The 21,731-nt window shown below is 45.0% G+C and overlaps 1 protein-coding gene across 4 annotated transcripts; it reads right to left on the bottom strand.

Annotated features, from left to right (window-relative positions):
- Positions 1–87: 87 nt before the first annotated feature.
- Positions 88–19,139, bottom strand: PHYHD1 (phytanoyl-CoA dioxygenase domain containing 1). Of its 4 annotated transcripts, XM_028715565.2 has the most exons (12): positions 18,782–19,129; positions 17,333–17,659; positions 14,658–14,816; positions 12,189–12,264; positions 10,630–10,677; positions 7,825–7,880; positions 5,169–5,231; positions 5,031–5,052; positions 3,042–3,170; positions 1,682–1,798; positions 1,281–1,407; positions 88–800 (listed from the first exon to the last, which is right to left on the bottom strand). In XM_028715565.2, the coding sequence occupies exons 2-12, from the start codon at positions 17,363–17,365 to the stop codon at positions 749–751; spliced, it is 882 nt and encodes a 293-aa protein (XP_028571398.2). In that variant the 5' UTR covers positions 17,366–17,659; positions 18,782–19,129; the 3' UTR covers positions 88–748. The 4 variants fall into 4 exon arrangements, with proteins under 4 accessions (XP_028571398.2, XP_077778508.1, XP_028571400.1 ...); XM_077922382.1 differs by lacking the exon at positions 1,281–1,407 and having other exon boundaries at positions 18,782–19,139; XM_028715567.2 differs by lacking the exon at positions 14,658–14,816 and having other exon boundaries at positions 18,782–19,133.
- Between the last annotated feature and the right edge of the window lie 2,592 nt (positions 19,140–21,731).

Raw genomic sequence — 21,731 nt, 5'->3', positions numbered from 1 at the left:
AGGTTATTTTTGCAGGACATAGCTGGTGCCTTCCTGAAATCCCCCTTGCTCATAAGCAACACTGTAAAACATGGAAAACGCAGAATATTCCTACACATTTAAGATTTATTTGGTGCTGCCAGTCTATTTAGTGTAATTATATTCCATCATTTATACAAATCTTACTTATTACATTTGTATCCCAGGCTTCCTCCAAGGAATAAGAGGCAGAGAGTTGTCTCTGACAAAGTTCTACTCAGAGGAGAGCCAATGAAATGAATACCTCTGTTCGTCACTTTCATCCATTTCAATGCCTTCTATTGTCCTGGCCTTTTAAATGAATGAAAATGACTAGCTTAGGTCGATTAAATTCCATGGGCCTACGCTGAGTAGAACTTCATTGGATACAACCCAGTAGATCTAGGCTAGTTGGACTACCATTGGATACAACTCCACAGTATGTGGTTCTCTCCTCCCTGCCACACATACCCATCCTTTTATCTTCACAACATCCCTGTGAGGTAGGCTAAGCTGAGAGTGTATGTGATTGGCCCAAGTGGAGATTAGAACCTGGGTCTTCCCCAGTCTAGCACTAAGGACCGCACTGACTCTGATTCTCCCATCCTGCCCAGAAGAGGAATCTTCCACGTTAAAGATGAGACGAGACTGGAAACAAGAAATCACAAAGCTAGATTTTTAAAAAAGGTAAAGTAGCTAGCAGTGAACTCCAAGGCATGGGCTGGTCTGTCGCCACCTTGCACTCCAGTTGTTAGTTTTGTGTGTACAAAGAGGGGAAAGGCAACTCAGGGGTTGGCTGAAGCCTAGAAGACAAAAAAAGGTATGGTATTTTGGAACATAGAATACTAACAGATTAACTAGAGCACAACATGCATGGAAATTAAATCTCCCAAAGGAAGGTGGGGGCAGGGAACCTTTTTCAATCCAATGAGCACATTCCCTTCTGGGCAACCTCCTAGGAAAAGGGCCGGCTTACATAGGAATATAGGAAGCTGCTTTATACTGAGTCAGATCCTTGGTCCATCTGGCTCAGGATGGTCTGTACTGCCTCTCAACAGCTTTCCAAGGTTTCAGGCTGGGAGGTCTTCCTCCCACCTTACCTGGAGATGCTACTGAGGATTGAAACCTTTGAAACATGCAAAGCAGATGCTCTGCCACTGAGCTGCAGCCCTTCTCCTAAGATTTGAAAGCTATTGTGGTGGGGGCAAGTGCATAGTGCTTAGCAACTGATCACCCCCAAGGTCCCTTTTATATTGCAAAGTGATCTACAGCCTCCTTCCTACCAGTTCTCTGGGCTCCAAGCCGTGTCCTTGGCCTCCATGATATGGAAAGTGTAGACGTGGCGGGACTTTTCGGAGAGGTTCGGCTCACTTTTGTGGACAACCTCACCATGGATCAGAATGAGGCCACCTATTTTGTGATTGAAAAGCAACACACCGTCATACCAAGCGAGTGCATGAATTTGCAAAGTCAAATCACCAATCCCATTACCATTCCCCCTAGCCTAGTATTGTCTATTGGATCTGAATCAAAACCTGAGGTAACCTTTGTTGTGTAGCAAAGAAAGGAGAGTGAGATGCTTACCTGAACACCCCCCTGTCTTCTCTACATTGTGTTCGTGGCATGATGCCCAGCAGTTAATATCTATATTCCTCTTAATGTTTACCCTTGTTGTCAAGTTTACCTTTCTCAACAGGCACTGGGATGAATTGCCTGTCATCGTACGTCTGCTCAGAGCCAACAAACTTTGTGCAGGGGATTGTGCCTGGGGGAGTACGAACCATACGCCGAGTGATCCCACCTATAAAACAGCACGTTGGAAACGTGAAGGATGCCACAGAAAGTGCCAAGGAGGACATGTTGACAGACTTGTGTCTTGTACACAGATGCCCTGGCAAGATCTCTCCAAGTAAAGCAATACTCTAGGCCAAGGTGGTCCAGCCTCTCAGACCAAGTGGGCTGCAATAGTAGTTGGACACACAACCTGCCGGCCACACACTGATTTAAATTTCCATTTTGTAAATTAAAGTGTTTATAATATAGTTAATATTATTTAATACAGTTAATAAATTTAATATACAGTGGTACCTCTGGATGCGAACGGGATCCGTTCCAGAGCCCCGTTCGCATCCTGAAGTGAATGTAACGCGCGACTGCCGCTTCTCCGCATGCGTGTGACGTCATTTTGAGCGTCTGCGTGAGCAGCGAAACCCAGAAGTAACGCGTTCCATTACTTCCGGGTCGCCACAGAGAGCAACCCGAAAATGCTTAACCTAAAGCGTATTCATCCCGAGGTATGACTGTATATATAATTAAATACACAATTGTTAGATTGTGGGGAGATTGAGTCCCTGTCAATATAAAAAAGCAAAGCAGAATCATCATCATCATCATCATAATTCTAGACCAATTTGCAATCCGTAGCAAATGGCTACACACCGCCCTGCCTGTCAAACAGGGCAGCCAACAGCACAGCCTCCATGTCCAGGGGCAGTCAACCTGTCCCGCAGAGCTGCAGATAGAGGTCCCACTAAGTCCTCCCCACCCACTGGCTGGTTGGCTGTTCACCCTGTCTTTGTTGGTCCTGGGCTGCATCACAGCCTCTCTCCAACCTGGCAGGTCAGCTCTGCCACATCCCTCAAAAGGTTGCCGCCTCCAAGCCATACTTCCACTTTGTGTCCCTGTGCTGGCCTGCCAATCAAAAGGCAGGGCATTGAAACATCCAATGCCCAGCTCTCCCCTTTGGTGGGTTTTCAAGCATCCCACTCGCCCCACTCATGCCTGTACTCTCTCATTAGCAGTGCTCTTTTGCTGATGAGGAGGGAGGGGCCAAGCAACCAGCCTGCAAGAGGAGGAAGCTTCTCAGGACAGGATAGGCAGAAGAGCCACTGAAGGACAGTAACAGAGCTGGGGGCACGGGACAAATGTACCACTGTTGTGCCAAATGAAGCTGTAGCAAGGGCAGCCAATGTGGCGCCAACCAGATGTTGTGGGTCTGCAGTTGCTTTCCTATCAAATCAAACGCCATGCTACTATTTTCTTACTTGTGTGAGAGCCAGGGATGAACCACAAACAGCCATTCTCTAGGGTGGCGTTTTCCAGGGCGATCCAGAGGCCGATCACTCGCCCCAAAGGTTCCGTATGTAGAAAGGTGGCATCCTGATGTGGCGTCACTGGAAGCAACAGATCGCACAGATGCAAACAACTGGCTCGAATGTCACACTAAACAAAAGTTTTCTCCAACCCTCATTTAGTCAAGAAAGGAGATTCTGGCTAAACACCAGGAAGAACTTTCTGGTAGTAAGAGATGTTTGACAATGGAACAAACTCTCTCGGGAGGTAGTAGACTCTCCTTCACTGGAGGTTTTCAAGCCGTGGTTGTATGGTCATCTGTAAGGAATGCTGTAGTTGAGATTACTGCATTGCAGGGAGCTGGGCTACATGACCCTGAGGGTCCTCCCAACCCTACTGTTCCATGATTCTGTAAATCTATAAGTCAAATAATTGGTCCATCTATCTCAGTATTATTCAAACTTACTGGCAGCAATGGCCCTCCAGATTCCAGGCAGGGGGCTTTTCCCAGCCTGAACCAGGGAAACTTCTGCATGCAATGTTCACTTTAAACCTTTTCAGAATCCATGGACATCTTGCATAGATGTCTTGGTAGAAAAGGCAAAATGGGCTTTCCTGCAAAGTAAACAACTTCCCGTCCTTCCTCTTCCATGGACTTGCCCTTCCCTTGACTGTAACATTATCATTGACAGTAATACTGCAGAGGGACGCTGCTGACTTGAATTGCAGCCTCAAAGCAGTGCAAGAGTTCAGCACTCGCTATTAACCATGCCACTGGACTATTATATCCTTGGCTTGTTAGTGACAGCAGGTAACAAGAGATGTGCTTGCATTTATTTATTCATTTATTTACTGCATTTATAACCCACCTTTTTCTCCAAGGTGAAGTACACAGTTCTCCTCCTGACTTCATCCCCCCCAACAACCCTGCGAGGTAGGTTGCCTGTGAGGCCGTGACTGGCCCAAGGTCACACCCAGTGAGCTACATGGCTGAGTGGGGGAATTGAACGCTGGTCTCTCCCAGGCCCTCGTCTGACACTCTAGCCACTACACTACACTGGCTCTCTTAATATAGATCAGGGTTTCACAAACTTGTGTCTCCAGCTGTTTTTGGGCTACAGTTCCCATCATCCCTGACCACTGGCCTTGCTAGCTACAGATGATGGGAGTTGTAGTCCAAAAACAGCTGGAGAGACAAGTTTGGGAAACACTGATTTACACTGAAACCAGATTATCAGGAGCTGTGTACGCGCCCCTCACCAGAATCAATCTTTGGCCAAACAACCAAAAGCCTATATATAAGAAGAGCCTTGCTACATCAGATCAAAAGTCCCATCTACTCCCAAGAGAAGAAAGCACTACGTTCTCTTCTGGACAAACCTTTTGGGCACCATATGCAAGGAGTGGTCAGGGACAGATGCAGAAGTCGGTGGAGTAAATTTTAGCTTTGCACAGTAAGCTAGTTTGTACATAAACATACAAAAGCAAAATACATGATCAAAGTCCGTGTGTGCCCTCCAAAAGCATTCAAGAAGGGCACTCAGCTTGGCCAGAGAGTGGTGCAACACAGGAAGGAGTGTTCAGTCCCCAGCATCTCCACATAGGACTGAGAACGACCCCAGTCTGAAATCCTTGGGGGGGGGGTGCCAGCCAGTGTAGTCCGTACTGAGCCGGATAGCTCAATGGTCTAACTCAGTATAAAACAGCTTATTTCCTTTATTTAGAATCATGAGGTCTGGGACTTTAATTTGGAGGGAAGGGCCAGGGAAGAAGGTCACAGGTTCAACTCCATGTAGGGCTGGTACTGTTCCCTTCCAGAAACCTTGGAGAGCTACCTCCAGTCAGTGCAGACAATACTGAGCTAGATGGACCAATAGTCTGACTTTCTTTTGTTCCTGTTTAATCCAGCCCTTTATTCAGAACTACTTTCATTGTAGAAATAGGCAGAGTATGAACCTCACCTTCACCGCCGATGCCAGGTTGCTAGAAAACAAGGGGGGGAACACCATTTTATTGAGGAGGAAACATCAAAAAGATTGTCCTATTAATGCATTTAATTCATTCATTCAGTTAATAAGCAGAGTTAAAGGTTACCATACCTTGAATATGTACATGCTTTGCACCACCACTGGGTTTTCAAAGCCCAGTTTTCTTGCCAGTACCTGAAAAATATCCAAAATTTGCACGAGATTAGATAAAAATAGTAGTTCAAATAGTAGTAGGTGAAATATGGTTTGTCATGACATGTGCAAGCTATAACTAGCCTCAGGTTTGTGCCTACACACCACTTAGTTCCACATAGCCAGAAGATTTTTGATTTCACTTGCAGTTGTGGCTTTTTTACAAACTATGGTCAGTTTCAAAATATGCCACATTCAAACCATAGTTTATGAAGCAGGCTTGTTAAGCTAGCTAACTGCAAAGGAGCAGGTAACAAAACATAGGGGCTCTCAGTGTATACCCATTGAAATCAATGGGCATGACTAACTGAGGTCCATTGTAATGGCTCCAACTTCATTGGCTCCAACTCCATTATACATCCACACAAACTGTGGCTTTTGAAATGAGAGTATTAACAATCAGAAATAGTTTTTAAAATGTGATTTGGTTTTAATGGCTATAACGTGTAAATATTCTTCAACTCTTCATATTATATTTATGGGCCAGAAATATAATCAATCAAACAAACAAAGGCACATCTCTCCCTTTGGAGCTTGAGAACTTCATTCCTTCTCATATAGTTATTTATGAAGTTTTGCATATTGCAAAAGGGAAATAATGTATACAGAAAAAAAGATAGTAAGACAGGTAAGTGAACATGTCCTTACCAAAAACAACCCTCCGTGCCTGATGGAAAGAAACAGGACCCATACCTTATTATTACTATTAAAATTTGTATACTGTACTTCATCCACAGATCCCAAGGCGGTTCACAACAGAAAAATACAAAATGAGAACACAAAAAGAAAAACCAATACCCTCTCAAAAAAACAAGACTACGCTTAAAAAGCCATAGGATGTTAATCAGCTGAACACCTGGTTGGAAAAAAATGTTTTTGCCTAGCACCTAAAGATATGTAATGATGACGCCAGGTGCGTCTCCCTTTGGGAAGCATTCCACAAACATGGAGCCACCACAGAAAATGCCTGTTCTCGTGTTGCCACTCTCCAGACCTCATGGAGGAGGCACCCAAAGAAGGGCCTCAGATGTATGAGTGCAGGGTCCAGACAGTGGCGAAGCTTCATGCTCTAGCACTGGGGGGCGGAGAGCAGGTGGGGGTGGGGCTGGCACAAATCCCAGGGGCAGGACACGCAGCCTGGGGGCAGCCGCAATGGCACCCCACCGGGATCGTGCTGCTGGGGGTGGTGCACTCCCCACGCACTCCTCTTCCTCCGCCAGTGTGTCCAGGCCCAGACTTTCAACAGTGTGATTCCAGGTGCAGTGTGGACTAGACCAGTGGTTCCCAAATTTTGGGGGGCCACTGCCCCCTTGGTTCCATAAACTTATCCCTGGTGTTCCCTACACTATGCCCCCAAAAGCATGTTTCAGATTAGCAGTCTGCGGAACCCACTAAGGAAGATAATAGCACAATAAAATTCAAAACAGTAACAATTAATTGCACATTTATTTGAAACCCAATTAAAGCTATTTAGTTTCATTAATTCAACAAATTTGAAGGACTTGATGCAGTGGTGCCAGCTCTTTGAAGCTGTTTACACCTCCAGCGCCCCCCCTGCCACCCCCTTGTCTCTTTGCACTCCCCCAGGTGGCTCCACTGCCCACTTTGGGAACCACTGGACTATAACAATGCAAGTCATGTAAAGGAAGCTGTCAGAAGCAGTAATTAAATTATTTAAATGCTTTCTTCCCCTTCTGTTACAATTTCAGAGTAGGAGATTCCTTACAGTCAGATGTAAAGAGGATATAGTTTTCCACTGAAGGTTTGGAGCAGTTACACCTATTTGTACATCATTGGGACCTTTAGTCATTTTCCAGTGTATTAGCATATTCAACCAATGGAAACCAGATGGCCGAAAACTGGTCACTTTCCCATTGTCCTCTCATCACCTGTCATTGGTGGGAAAGTTTATCCAGCAAAGCTACATGCCACATTTTGTCATACCAGTAGCTCAGTTCCTTTCAAAATAAGGCTATTGTGAACCTGGGAGCAGAAAGAGTATGAACCAATAATTCCCCATATTGTTCTTTCCAAAGTCACATACACACCGTACAGTGCCCCTTTAAATAGTCATGACTTACTGTAAAGAATCCTGGGAGCTGTAGTTAGTTAAGGGTGCTGAGAGTTGTTAGGAGACCCCCTATCTCCCCCACCCCCAGCAAGAAATCCCAGAGTTCCCTGGGAAGAGGGATGGATTGTTAAACTGCTCTGAGAATTGCAGCTCTCTGTAAAAAATAGGGGTCTCCTAACAACTCTCGGCACCCTTGTAACTGCTGTTGCCATGGTTTTTGGTGCAGTTTGTTCAGCGTGTTCAGAGTTGCTAGAAAACTCCCTTGTTCTACACACACAGCTGCAGTTCCCAGAGTGCCTGGACCATCCACCACTCTTCTCAAGGAACTATAGCTTTGGGAAAGGAATGGGGGATGATCTAATGAATCTCAGAACCCTGAACACAGCTACCAGGATTTGCTGAAGGAAGCCATGACTGTTAAAAGGGGTATAAGGGGGGCTTTGAATGCATGGTGGAAATGTGGTCTAAATAGACTTGAGGCTTTCGGTTGGCACTCGAACTCACCTGCACATCTGAGGAGTGAGTGATCTGCTTGAAGGTGGAATCGTATGCATGCAACGCTGCAAAAGAGTGGGGAAAGAGATGAAGCAAGTAGAAATTGTCCCTGCTTTTTTGCTGTTGCAGCTTACTGTATCTCATCCAATCACCTTCCTGGTCAAGGGAAAGAGACATCCCTACACCCTTTTTAAAACAGCAATGAAGGGGGTCCATCAATGAAAGCGCAATCCTATGCATCTTGACTTAGAGGTAAATCACACTCAATTCAATGGAATGCGTTACCAGGTAAGTGTGCTGATGAGTTTTGGGGCCTGACATCCAGATGATTCAGTTTGAAATGAGGCACACATTTGCAGAACACAGGAAGCTGTCTTATAGTGAAGGAGGCCATTTGGATTCATTTAGCTCAGTATTGTCCACACTAGTGGCTCCCAATTAGGGGTCCGGGGACCCCTGGGGGTCCGCAGAACACACCCCAGGAGTCTGCGGCTCCATCTCCTGCCAGGGGCTCACTTAATTTGTGCAGTGAAAGCCTTCCACAGATCACCCAGCCTCTGCTCATGACCAATGCCTGCTTGCTGGCAGGGGAAAAACTTGTGGAAAAGTTGCTGGATGGCAGGTGAGCTGGGATTGGGCACAAACCTCTGACACAGTTCCTATGGGCTCTTGCGATTAGAGGGGAGGGAAGGAGTGCAAATAGCTCAAATCCTTATTAACATTTTTAAAAATGTAAGGGATTCCTTCCCCTTGTTATCTACTTCTAAACTGAAAATGACTTCTAATTGCTTTCAAGAACTATCAAGGTTAGAGGACTCTCCCACTGCTTGTAGGTAGGGTTTTCAGTGAATCCTGCCTTATGAGTTTGGGATTTATGTCTCCTCTTGGAAGTCCCACAGGGGAAATAGCTAAGCAAATTGCCACTATGATTAGCACAACAGCTCTGATGATTTAGGGCTGGGCAATACTTTCTTTTCAACATTGTGATATAAAGGTAAAAGTAAAGAGACCCCCAACCATTAGGTCCAGTTGCGGACGACTTTGGGGTTGCGGTGCTCATCTCGCTTTACTGGCCGAGGGAGCAGGCATACAGCTTCCGGGTCATGTGGCCAGCAAGACTAAGCTGCTTCTAGTGAACCAGAGCAGCGCGCAGAAACGCCTTCCCACCGGAGCAGTACCTATTTATCTACTTGCACTCTGATGTGCTTTCGAACTGCTAGGTTGACAGGAGCAGGGACAGAGCAACGCTCCGCTCTCCCCGACGGCTTTTGAAGGCGGGGGGGGGAGCAAAGACTTTCGCCCCCCGCCCGCCTTCAGAAGAGGTCCTGGACCTCTTCTAAAGGCGGGCGGGGGGCGAAAGACTTTGCTCCCGCCTGCCTGCCTTCCCGGGAGAGCGGAGAACGCTCCGCTCTCCCCGAAGGCTTTTGAAGGCAGGCGGGGGGGGGGAGCAAAGACTTTCGCCCCCCGCCCGCCTTCAGAAGAGGTCCTGGACCTCTTCTGAAGGCGGGCGGGGGGCGAAAGACTTTGCTCCCGCCTGCCTGCCTTCCCGGGAGAGCGGAGAACGCTCCGCTCTCCCCGACGGCTTTTGAAGGCAGGGGGGGGGGAGCAAAGACTTTCGCCCCCCGCCCGCCTTCAGAAGAGGTCCATGACCTCTTCTGAACGCGGGCGGGGGGCAAAAGTCTTTGTCCCCCCTGCCTTCCTTCCCAGGGGGGCGAAAGTCTTTGCTCCCCCGGGACGGCAGCATTTTAAAATCGCCCCGGACAGCGGAGGACTTCTCCGCTGTCCGGGGTGATTTAAAAGCCCCTGGGAAGGCAGACAGGGGGGACAAAGACTTTTGCCCCCCGCCAGCCTTCACAAGGACCTCTTCTGAAGGCTGGCGGGGGGCAAAAGTCTTTGTCCCCCCTGCCTGCCTTCCCAGGGGCTTTTAAATCGCCCTGGACAGCGGAGAAGTCCTCCGCTGTCCGGGGCGATTTTAAAATGCTGCCATGGGGGGGGGGAGAGCAAAGACTTTCGCCCCCCCCCCAGCCTTCAGAAGAGGTCGGGGGACAGATTGTTCCCGGACCTGGTCTGAAGTCGGTTTCCATAGGAACGCATTAATTGATTTTCAATGCATTCCTATGGGAAACCGTGCATCGCAAGACGAAAAACTCGCAAGAAGAAAAAACTTGCGGAACGAATTAATTTCGTCTTGCGAGGCACCACTGTATAAGCTTTTGTGTGCATGCACACTTCTTCAGATACCTGCAGTCTTCAGATACCTGCATGCACTATTACTATTACTACTACTAGTAGTAGTAGAAGTATTACCAACATTACAAAATCCCAGTTGTTTTCTACTCAGTCTTCACCAATGTGTTATCAAGCCCTGACCAAGCCTTCACCTATGTCTTGAAGGTGCAAGATCCCTTACTTAGCAGAACCCTAAGGAATAGCATGTGTGAATACTCATATAAAAAGCTTTCTGCATATAGAGCACTTGCAAGTTAGGGACACAATTGCTTTAAAAAAAATTCAGTTGTAATGAAACAATGGCGACAAGTTGTTCCTGCTTTCTGTGGATAGACAAGTTGTGGTAATATCACAAATTTTATGGTCTGTTTTTTAGTACACCTAAAATCCTTTTCTTATTAGGGGCTACCCCACATTTTCTTTAAAAAAATTATTTGCACAGGTAACTACCATAGAGTTATCAAAATTTTCAAAAGTAGGGGTCCGTGGCTTGGCTTTTGCAAAATGCTTTTTGCAACATGCTTTATGGAGAAATGGACTGCCAAGTGTGTATCATTTTCATACACTGCTGTCTTTAATACTTACCATGGCCAATTTTATTAACAGCTTTTTCCTTTGGAACAAGAAAATCTCCTAGGAAAGAAAAATGTTGAATTCAACATAAATCACATAGCACATGTGTTATATCCAGTGCTTTTTTTCTAATAAATAAATAAATGTTTAGGGGTACTCACATTTTACTACTCATATTGAAATTCTGCCCCTTAATGAGGCCAAACTTAAATTCACAAAATGTTTAGGAGTAACCATACCCCTGCGTACCCCCAGAAAAAAAACACTGGTTATATCAGTTTAGATCAGTTTAGGAAAAGTTCCCAAACTTTTTCAGCAACTGCCACCTTTGGTTCCATCAACTCATCCCCACTCCCCCCCATCCTACAAAAAGCATTATTAATTATAACGGTTTGCACGACCCTCTAAGGAAGAAATGTATGTAACTGACAGATAGAAAATCAGGTGCCCTTTTAATTTCTTTTTTCTCCCCCCCCCCTTCTATTTCTCACTTCCTTTTATCTTCTTTATTCTGTCTTTATTTTTTGTTTGGTGTCCTCTCCTCTGGGATTATACACTCATGAAGGTGATGACTGGCTGAAGGACCCTGTGTGTGAGGCAGGCAAGGGAGGATCTCCCAAGGTGAGAGGCTGGGAGAAGAAAGGGGAGCTCTCAGGTGAGAGATTGAAGGGTCCACCCCTTTCTGTGGGTGACAAGGGGTCAGAGCTACCTTTGAGCTACCTGTCAACTTTCCCCTTTTCTTGCGTGGAATCCTATTTGGAATACAGTGATAGCTCAGGTTAAGTACTTAATTCGTTCCGGTGGTCTGTACTTAACCTGAAACTGTTCTTAACCTGAAGCACTACTTTAGCTAATGGAGCCTCCTACTGCTGCTGCGCCGCCGGAGCACGATTTCTGTTCTCATCCTGAAGCAAACTTCTTAACCTGAGATAATATTTCTGGGTTAGCGGAGTCTGTAACCTGAAGCGTATGCAACCAGAGGTACCACTGTAAGGGAATATCCCTTAAAAAAAGGAAAACGTTGACAGCTATGCCTTTGAGAAAGGACTCTACATTTTCCTTTCTTTTTTCAGTTTCTGTTTTTGTTTAGATTAGTTTGTTTTTTATTGTACTGTATTATGAAAAAACCTTCATAAAATTTTATGGGGGGGGGGGAGCAAAAGCTGACCCCATCCCCACTCCCAAAATAGTTTGGCCGTATCACAGGACTGAAAGGAGTCCTCTGGTTTTTCATTAAACATTTGCTTCCACAGAGTAATGTTTATTCTCATTTCTGAGAAACTGTCATATATTAAAGGTACCTGTGATTTCACCTTCATTTTGGAGTCATTTGCTACTTATATGATAGGCCAATCATGGGGGTGGCACGTCCCAATGAAATGTGGCTTTATTTGGTATTCATCATAACATTTGCTTTCTCCTCTTCCTGTATCAGGCTGCTTTATGTTATAACATCTAATTAAATGTGGAGTATATTGAGGGGTTTGTACTTTTTTCTTCTGAATTATTATTTTAACTTTATTTTTTTTTAAAGTCTAGATTTCTTTAAAAAAAAATTAGAAAATGCTTACCTTTTCCGTCAAAAACACCTTTTTCAAAAAAGAATCTGATTTTGTCTCCGCTGGTTAGGAAATATTCCGCGCTGCCCTGTTGGAGGCCAAAATAAAAATATTATCATCTCACAATGAATACTGAGGCTGTTTATTTAAATATTTTGTGCAGTTTGTAGGGTGCTTCTTTCTTAAATCAAATACAAATAATAAAATTGGTAAGAAGTTCAATATGGAAATGATGATACGCTAATAAAAATGTTGTTTGTGATGAAGTCATGTGGCCCCTTTAACTACAGAGCTATAACCCATTCTTTAAGACTTAGGAAACTGCCATTAAACAAAGTCAACCCATTCATCCATCTAGCTCAGTATGCTCTACAAAGACCGGCAGGAGTCTCTCCCAGTCCTACCTGGAGATGCCATTGGGGATTGAACCTGGGACCTTCTACATGCAAGGCAGGTGTTCTGCTGCTGAGCTATGGCCCTTCCTCTTTCTTTGAGACTGTACAAACTTAACATGTCATGGTTTAATCCTATATGTGTTCACTCAGAAGTAAGCCCTGTGTACTAAACTGTAAAGGTAAAGGGACCCCTGACCATTAGGTCCAGTTGTGACCGACTCTGGAGTTGCGGCTCTCATCTTGCTTTATTGGTCGAGGGAGCCGGTGTTCAGCTTCTGGGTCATGCGGCCAGCATGACTAAGCCGCTTCTGGCAAACCAGAGCAGCGCATGGAACACCGTTTACCTTCCCGCCAGAGTGGTACCTATTTATCTACTTGCACTTTGTGCTTTCGAACTGCTAGGTGGGCAGGAGCTGGGACCGAGCAACGGGAGCTCACCCCGTCGCGGGGATTCGAACTGCCAACCTTCTGATCTGCAAGTCCTAGGCTCTGTGGTTTAACCCACAGTGCCACCCGCGTCCCTCATGCTAAACTGTAGCTTCCAAATTAATGAGAAATTGAATGTGCCTATAATATCCTGTTATTTGGATAACTCATGTCAGTTACAACACACTGGAATTGGCACTGGAATTTTATTCAGTTAGATAAAGGCATTCTTCTATAATATATATCTGGTTGTGCAATGGAACTTCCACACCTCTCCCCACCTCATGCACCCCCTAAATATGTTATGGGGTTCCTTCAACCCTACAGAACTGACTGGGGAAGCTGCTGAGGGGAGAAGAGGTGGGGGTTGTTGCACAAGTGTACATCCATGCACAGAAGTGAGTGCATTGTTTTTACTTCAATAATATAATATTTTTATCCCATATTCCTCCTAAGAGATCAGGGGAGCACACAATGACACTGTCTCAAACCATTTACCGTATTTTTCGCTCTATAAGACACACACTTTCCCCTCCAAAAATTAAGGGGAAATGTGTATGCGTCTTATGGAGCGAATGCAGGCTCTTTGGCTTCAGCAACAGCAACGCGAAGCCTTCGAAGCGCAGTGGGAACGCTCCTGCCGCGCTCCAGAGGCTTCGGGTTGCCTTCACTGAAGCCTGGAGAGCGAGAGGGGTCGGTGCGCACCAACCCCTCTCGCTCTTCAGGCTTCAAAGATAGCGCCTGAAGCCTCTGGAGCTGTGCTCCAGAGGCTTCGGGTTCCTTTCGCTGAAGGGTAGGTGCCCCTTCAGCTAAGCGGGAAGAGAAATGGAAGGGGTTCCGTTTCTCCTGTCGCTTCGCTAAAGGAGCACTGCACAGAGAGGGGGATAATTTTTTTTTCATGTTCTCCCCCTCTAAAACAAGGTGCGTCCTATGGTCGGGTGCATCCTATAGAGCGAAAAATAAGGTAACTTTCACAGCAACCCTTGTAAGGTAGGTTGAGAGATTGCAACAGGCCCACAGTTGTCTAGCAAGCTGTGTGGCTGAGAAAGGATTTGAACTCTCCCCCTGGTTCCTATCCTACAGAGCAACTGCTCTGCCACCCTGGCTCTTAATAGTTCAAAAAGCTGGGGCTGAGGGGTAGGCTGCTCTTCTGAGTTACTCTGCAGCAACAGACCATTATCCTGTCTGCATGGCAAAAAAAGGGTTTACCTGCATCTGTCCCCAAAAAGAGGTTGGCATAGTGAAAAAGGAAAGACGGAAAAAAGTGTAAGTTATTGGAAGCAAATCATTATTATTACTGTCATCAACAATATATTGTCCTAAAAAATGCAAATAGCAAAATAGAGGTGCCATGTTACTTCATGTTACTTATTCCTTTATTAAATATATATCCCATCCTTCTTCTCAAAGGAGCCCAGGGATGCAAACAGCAAGCAATAAAACAAATAAAAAATCTTATTCTTTTCTTCTTTTTTTAAGCTGGTTGTCATACAGATACAGTTCACACTGCCTAAGGATTAGAAACAAATAAATGAAACTAAATCTAGCTACAGGGAAGTGGGGATTTGAACCCTGGGGTCTCTCTGGTACTAGCCTGCACTCTTAACCACGCTGCAGTGGTTTCTGTGGTGGGAGATGTGACTGAATCTGGTTTCTGCACCTGTGCCTGGAGCTGTTCATCTTCCCGGGTTGAAAACTCTGTACGGCAGTGAGGAGGCACGTCCATGTCAGCAATGATCTTTTGGATCTGGGCCCTCATGGCCTCACACACTTCAGAGCTGAAAAACTTGTCAAGAACAAGGAAGCCATCTTGGCGGAACTGGGGGGTAGGAGGGAGGACATTTTGTTATCATCACCATCACCACAACGACTAGAATCAAGAGATAGGCAAATCTGGCATTTTCACTTTTGCTCAGTTTCTCTGCCCTCCCCTGCCCCCCATTTTCTCCACATTTCCATATAAGTTTGTGATTTATTTACTTTTTCAAAAAGTCCTCCCAGAAATTCATCAGCGTTCCAGTGTGACTCTCTCCCCAACATGCACATTTATACACGTTTTGGCGAAGAAGGCCATTTCCCCTAACAGAATGCATTTTGGGGTGGGTTATTTTATTTTTACTTGGATGTTTATATTTTTGCATGCTATACCCTAGTATGTCCATTATTATTTTTACACATGACTTGGCTGAAAAGTAGCATTGCAACATTCAGAGAAGTACAAATTTCAAAAGATGACTGCATTTCAGTTCACAGATAGTTTCTGAAAGTGCAAATTAGGGTAAGTTTTCCTTTAAATGTGAACCAAATCAAATTTCTGCCCTATTCCCTGCTGGACAGTACTACAAATCATAGTGCTCCATAGAGTTATGTTGGAGTCTTTTTCAATTAATCATCTGATACAGCTGGTGATGGCCCTAGGTCTTTGAGCAATAAGTCTTAACTCTTTCCAATGACTCATTTGTTGCACAAAAACATCTGCTACTCTCCCTTGCTCTAAGCCAGGGGTCGGCAAAGTTTTTGTTGCTTGGGCTGGTTCACGGTCCCGCAGATGCCGCAGTAGGCTGGAGGGTGTGCGAGTGTGCGCATGTGCAAACACTATTTCCAGTGCTCCTTCTGGCGCGGAGGAGACATGTGAAGCTTCCCATTGGCTGCAGGAGCTTCCAGCATCGCAGAAGGCCGTCCCCACTCTGCTCCGTGCTGGTTTAGCATGGCGCATGGGAGCCAGCCAACCGAGCAGGTGGTGGGGTCCCCAAGCGGGCGGTGGGGGTCCATGGGTCGGGTAAATGACCCCCATGGGCTGCTTGTGGCTCATAGGCCTTAGGTTGCCGACCCCTGCTCTAAGCCCTGGGAGGGATCTGGGGCCCCTGAAACTGAAATAAAATAAAATAAAATAAAATAAATAAAACCATAAAACCCCTAAATCTGTGGTTTCAGTGGCACTGTATAGGGTTCTCTCAACTGAAGAATTGAGTTCCTAGCATACTTAGAGGTGGTCCTTCTCATAATAATGTTAGGCTCTGACTACATAATGGCCTGATAAACGTTCCCACTGAAGTAGCAAGAAATCAAGAGAGATTTCTGCTTTATTGATTCAAATTTGCCATTGTTTCTTATCTATCAAATCAAACCACAACACATTTATGGTGGGAATGTACGTTGGTTCAAGATACTTAGAATTCTTTAATTGTTTAATTTTGACAGAAATGATCAGTACTACCAGAGGAACTATTGTTTGCTGTCCAAAATTAATGTCATTGAATTGTTGAGGATACCAATGTAGATTTATTTTCGTAAGGATTTGTCTTATATATGGTATTTGCAGCTCAAATAGTAATTGCAACGCAAAGGAAAACAGCCCCAAATCTTACACTGGACACTTGGTACCACTCAGGAATGCAGGTATAGTAAAGGAAATTGCACATAATTTGAGATTTTGACAGGGTCTAGAACCGTTTTATATTATTTGGCATTCGTTTACAGCTTAACACTTATTTTCAATGCAACCCTTCGTTACAAGCCTGGGAAATTGGGAACTCTAATTGAAAATCAAGTAACAGTTAAATATTCTTCCTTCATGTGTGAAGACAACTTCCATTATTTTTTCTTTCTTGACCTGGACTTTGTTACTGAACTGCTCAGTAACTGTATTTATTCTGTGTGCCTATTTTACGGTTTTGATTTTCATCTGTTATAATCGTTCTGTACATTATAACAAAAATTGGAGAAGGAACTGGCAAACCACTCCAGTATTTTGCCAAGAAAACTCCATGGACATAAAAAAGGAGAAGCTTTGAGAAGAAAGTGAGAGTTTCCAAGGCATGCTGTGGTTCATGGGGTCACGGAGAGTCGAACACGACTAAGATGACTAAACAACAAACAAAAACAACATTATAAAACAAAATTCGAAACAATATTGAAAAAGAAAATAAAATTAACCTGCAACACCAGTGCAGCAACAACCCCCTGGAATGAAGTGCCTGCTTACTTTGGAGAACACATTGCCCAAGGAGATTATGGATAAAGAGAGGCGGATTTTCAGAGTTTAAGAGAGGCAACGGATAAAGAGAACGATCAGGGGATGAATGAGAAGGATCAAAAGAAAGGGTATGCAAAAGGCGAAAAATATATTTCAAGTCATGGCAGGATGTTTCTCTCTCCATATGGGTGCACAAAAAAACAATAGATAAATTCATTGAGTTAATCATTGCTAAATCTAATTTCAGAGGGTGGCCAGCGGGGGTGGGGGAATCAGCGGAAAGCTTTGCTAATTCAAAGCGACTCACCAGGGCACACACATTTTTATCCACCTTTTCTTGTTGGCATTTCCCTCCTTACCTTATGGATCTGTTCCTGGGTTATGGATGCCATCGAAGGCAAAGCAAAGAAGTTCAGCCAGGAGGTAAGGGAAGCGTGGTCAATGTGCAATCTTGTTGAGGCTCCACAGTTAATGTTCCACAGCTTGTATCTGTGATCCCTTCCAGGACCATGTGATATTGCCAATGAGGACACAGGCGTATATATATATATATATATATATATATATATATGCGTACAGGATGATTTCAGGGGCCTCTTGGGCAGACTTTGAATTCTTTTCTTTGGACTCTAGAGTCCAGATGGAATCAGCATATTATCCTTTTGCTACTTCTTCTTTTTTTTAAGCTGGAAAGCAAACGTTTATAAAAGAAATTAAGTGATGCTTCTGCTGCTGCCTTTTATATTCTGGCTAATTTGCAAGCTCATCAAAGGCAGCAGCTTCTATAATGCCAAAAATAATATAAAATGTAGACTTAGGGTTGTACCCAGTATTAGTCCTACTCAGAGGAGGCCTACTGGGTTGCACCCAACTCTGTTCAACTCAAGGGTGGAACCCCTTTAAATGAAATGGATCTAATTTCGTCATGTCAATTATTTCCAGTGGGCCTGCTCTGAGTAGGACTAGCAGTGGCTACAACACATTTAAATGAGTGGATATAACTAATTTACTATTTTCAATTGGTCTGCTCTTAATAGAACTTTATTAAATGCAACCCATAGGTTTCAATACCAACCCCAGTTCCCTGGGAAGTCAGCCCCAGTGAATTCAATGGGATTTATTTTGAAGTAGAAATGGGCCACATAATGAATTTATAAAGCACATTTATAATACTTTAAACAGTCATGGCTTCTTGCAAATAATCCTAGGACCTGTAGATGATCCCTAGAATCGGCCATCCTTTAAAATGTACCCTTCTCTGAATTTTGCAGCAAAGTTATCCACATAAGTAATGTGTCACAAAAATGCATTACATTAGGCTAAAGTGCACATATAAATGCTTATAATAGTGAAAATGATGTAACAAAATGCAATATATTAGGGGAAATCACTTTCTGAAGATGTCTTAGAATAAATTTGCACTAAAATGCTAGTGAATTTTCATGACTTTTTTTAAAGTCACAAACTGATGTGGGAATGTGGAGAACTGAACTTAAAACGGGGGGGAAATGAGAAACTGTCAGAGCATGAAATGGGCATATTTGCATGTCACTGCTCCCGAGTCCCTCATATTTGGGGAACAGGGTACTCTTTCCTAATAGTTCACTTTTACACTCTTTTGTTTGGATCTTCTGTGTCCAATATGCAATGATTCCTTCTCCAGACTGGGCCTCCTTCATTCCTTTCCTTTGCTGTTGTGTATTATAATCTTGCTGATGGCTGTTTACAACATTTAAAATATATATAAATTTAAATAAATGTGGCAAGCCAGGAACCCTGAGCCAGAAAAGTGCTGGTTGGAATCTTACCTGTCAGTTCTCAGGACCCCAGAGACCATTCCGAAAGAGCTGAGGATGTATTTTCCCTCTTTTTTCCTTTTCTTTTTTTGCTGTTAGGAGTTCTGATGGCATTTACTCTCAGGGGAATGGGGAGAACAGTGAGTCACGCCAATGCCTCTTGTCCTCAAAAGACGAACAAAGGGCGAAGAAACCAAGGACGGGGGAACATGCAGTGCTCTGCAAACAGCACAGCCCAAATCCTGCCAATTTTCTTGGAACATTCCCCTAAATAAATCTCCAAAAGAGAGGCTTCTTTGGGTAAAACTATTATATTACTTCCCAGAACAAGAAGAAGAATTCAAAGTATTTTGCCAAAGAATTGCAAGCAGGAAAGGGTGCAGAATGACAACCAGATTACTAAGATCTGATTGCTAGAACTTGTTTTCCTGCATTCTACGACCCCGTAATGTAAGAAGAGCCAGTGTAAAAAGGTCCTCCCACCCCCAACCAATGCCTACTTGTTTACTGCTGCTTCTTTCTGCACTTGTAATAGAGGTTTGCTATTCTGCGATTTCAGGTTTTGAGCCTTCAACTCTGTGGTAAGCACCTGTTTTGTGCTCCCAGTTCAATCCCCAATGGCATCTCCAGGAAGGTCCCCTGCCTGAAACCCTGCAGAGCTGTTATTAGCCAGTGCTGACAATACTTAGATGGACTCGGATGGTCTGACTCAGTATAAGGCAGCTTCCTGTTTAATTCAGCCTTTTATTCAGAACTAGGATGATAAGAATCTTACTTTGCATTTAATGAGAGGACCACAGCTTGGTTGTAAAGCTTCTGTCTTGCATGCAGAAGGTCCAGGTTCAACCCCTGACATCTCCAGGACAGTGCTGACAGTGTCACCCAGGACCGGCCAATGTGATGCCCTCTAGATCTTTTTGGACTCCAATTCCTGCCATCCCCAGCCAGGGCCCTATGTTGGCTTCTCTCTGCCATAGCCAATACTGAGATTGTTGGGCCCCTGATCTTAAGGCTACTCTCACACCATACATTTAATGCACCGGGGGTGGCGCTGTGGGTTAAGCCACAGAGCCTAGGACTTGCTGATCAAGCAGTTCGAAAGCACGTCAAAGTACAAGTAGATAAATAGGTACCGCTCTGGCGGGAAGGTGGGGACGCGGGTGGCGCTGTGGGTAAAAGCCTCAGTGCCTAGGGCTTGCCGATCGAAAGGTTGGCGGTTTGAATCCCTGCGGCGGGGTGCGCTCCCGTTGCTCGGTCCCAGCGCCTGCCAACCTAGCAGTTTGAAAGCACCCCTGGGTGCAAGTAGATAAATAGGGACCGCTTACTAGCAGGAAGGTAAACAGCGTTTCCGTGTGCTGCGCTGGCTCGCCAGATGCAGCTTTGTCAACGCTGGCCACGTGACCCGGAAGTGTCTCCAGACAGCGCTGGCCCCCGGCCTCTAGAGTGAGATGGGCGCACAACCCTAGAGTCTGTCAAGACTGGCCCGTACGGGCAGGGGTACCTTTACCTTTACTGGCGGGAAGGTAAACGGCGTTTCCGTGCGCTGCTCTGGTTCGCCAGAAGCGGCTTAGTCATGCTGGCCACATGACCCAGAAGCTGTACGCCGGCTCCCTCGGCCAGTAAAGCAAGATGAGAGCCGCAACCCCAGAATAGGCCACGACTGGACCTAATGGTCAGGGGTCCATTTACCTTTAATATCCCTTTAAACAGCCATGGCTTCCCCAAAGGAATTCTGGGAGATGTAGTTAAGGGTGTTGAGAATAGCTAGGACAACCCTTATTCCCCAGAGGGAGCTAAAATTCCCAGAGCAGTCTAACTATCGTTCTTTCCAGGGAACTCTAGGAATTGTAGCTCTGGCTGGAGACTAGGAGATCTCTTAATAACTCCCAGACCTTAATGAGCTATAGCTCCCAGAATTCCTTGGGGGAAGCCACAATTGTGTATGGTGGGACAGTAGCTGCTGGGGTCCAAGCTTTGAATGCAGCAGTAAAATGCTGCCTTAGCATCATCCTGAAGGATTAGCTTTCACAGCCTAGATACTTTTAAAGGTTAAGCCGAACGAGAGGCAATAATAGCCTTGGCCAGCAGAGAGCAAAGAAACCTCATTTAAGTCTATAGGATCTGACTTTCACATGTGGTAGAAGGCTGTGCTTATCTGCATTTTTGGGAAATCGTATTGATAAAATGGAGGAAACAACCCAGTGCAGGGATTCTTTGATTGTCAGTTGATTCTCCTTAATGTGGATTGACAGGCCAGCAATCGGGTCTCCTTTTTAACACAGGGCTAAGCAAAGCAGCGCGAACACAAAGTAGAGTTTGGAAAGCTCTGCCTACCTGTAAAGGTATTGCAGTGTATTAAATATTATTAACTGCACTTGCCGGTCGCCTTAGGCAAATCTATCTATAATTCAAATTGTAGGTATTCTTCATAGACACAGCATGAGCCACCTGAATGAAGCTCACAGGCAAGTTTGGGAACCCTTGTTCTCACCAACCATGTTCGTGGCAGCAGTGACTAAGCTCACACCGTGGCCTGCCCCTGCTTGAACACTGATAGCACACTGCAATATAGATATGCATTCCTTGACAGACACCTTTTGTGCAGAGAGCTAGAAACTACCTTTATCCCCTTTAATAACAATAATAAAATAATAACGCTGCAGGTGTTTCTGTAGCCAGAAAGTTGTTCTTGAAAAGTCCACGCATTAGTCACTGGGGATGTTGATAGGATAAGGCTGTCAATGCCACCATCAGAGGCAGCATTGCCCCTGAATACCAGTTCCTGGGAATCACAAGTGGGGAGAGTGTTGCTGCCAGGGCTCAGGTCCTGCTTAGGGCATCTGGTTGGCCACTGTGAGAACAAGATGCTGGACTGGATGGGCTCCTCTTGGCCTGATTCAGTAGGATTCTTCCAGCTGGTGTGCGTGTGTATTAAACAAACATATAAAAAGAGAGTCTTCCA

This window comes from Podarcis muralis, chromosome Z (assembly GCF_964188315.1).
Source record: "Podarcis muralis chromosome Z, rPodMur119.hap1.1, whole genome shotgun sequence".
Taxonomy (NCBI): Eukaryota; Metazoa; Chordata; class Lepidosauria; order Squamata; family Lacertidae; genus Podarcis; species Podarcis muralis.
This window is presented reverse-complemented; position numbering and strand designations above follow the sequence as displayed.

Coding starts and splice junctions, on each gene's coding strand:
- PHYHD1 (XM_028715565.2), bottom strand. CDS start 17,365: ATGGCATCCATAACCCAGGAACAGATCCATAAG. Junction 5,053..5,168: donor AAAGCATGTACATATTCAAG/GTATGGTAACCT, acceptor CTTGTTTTCTAG/CAACCTGGCATCGGCGGTGA. Junction 3,171..5,030: donor ACCTGGCATCGGCGGTGAAG/GTGAGGTTCATA, acceptor TGTTGCTTCCAG/TGACGCCACATCAGGATGCC.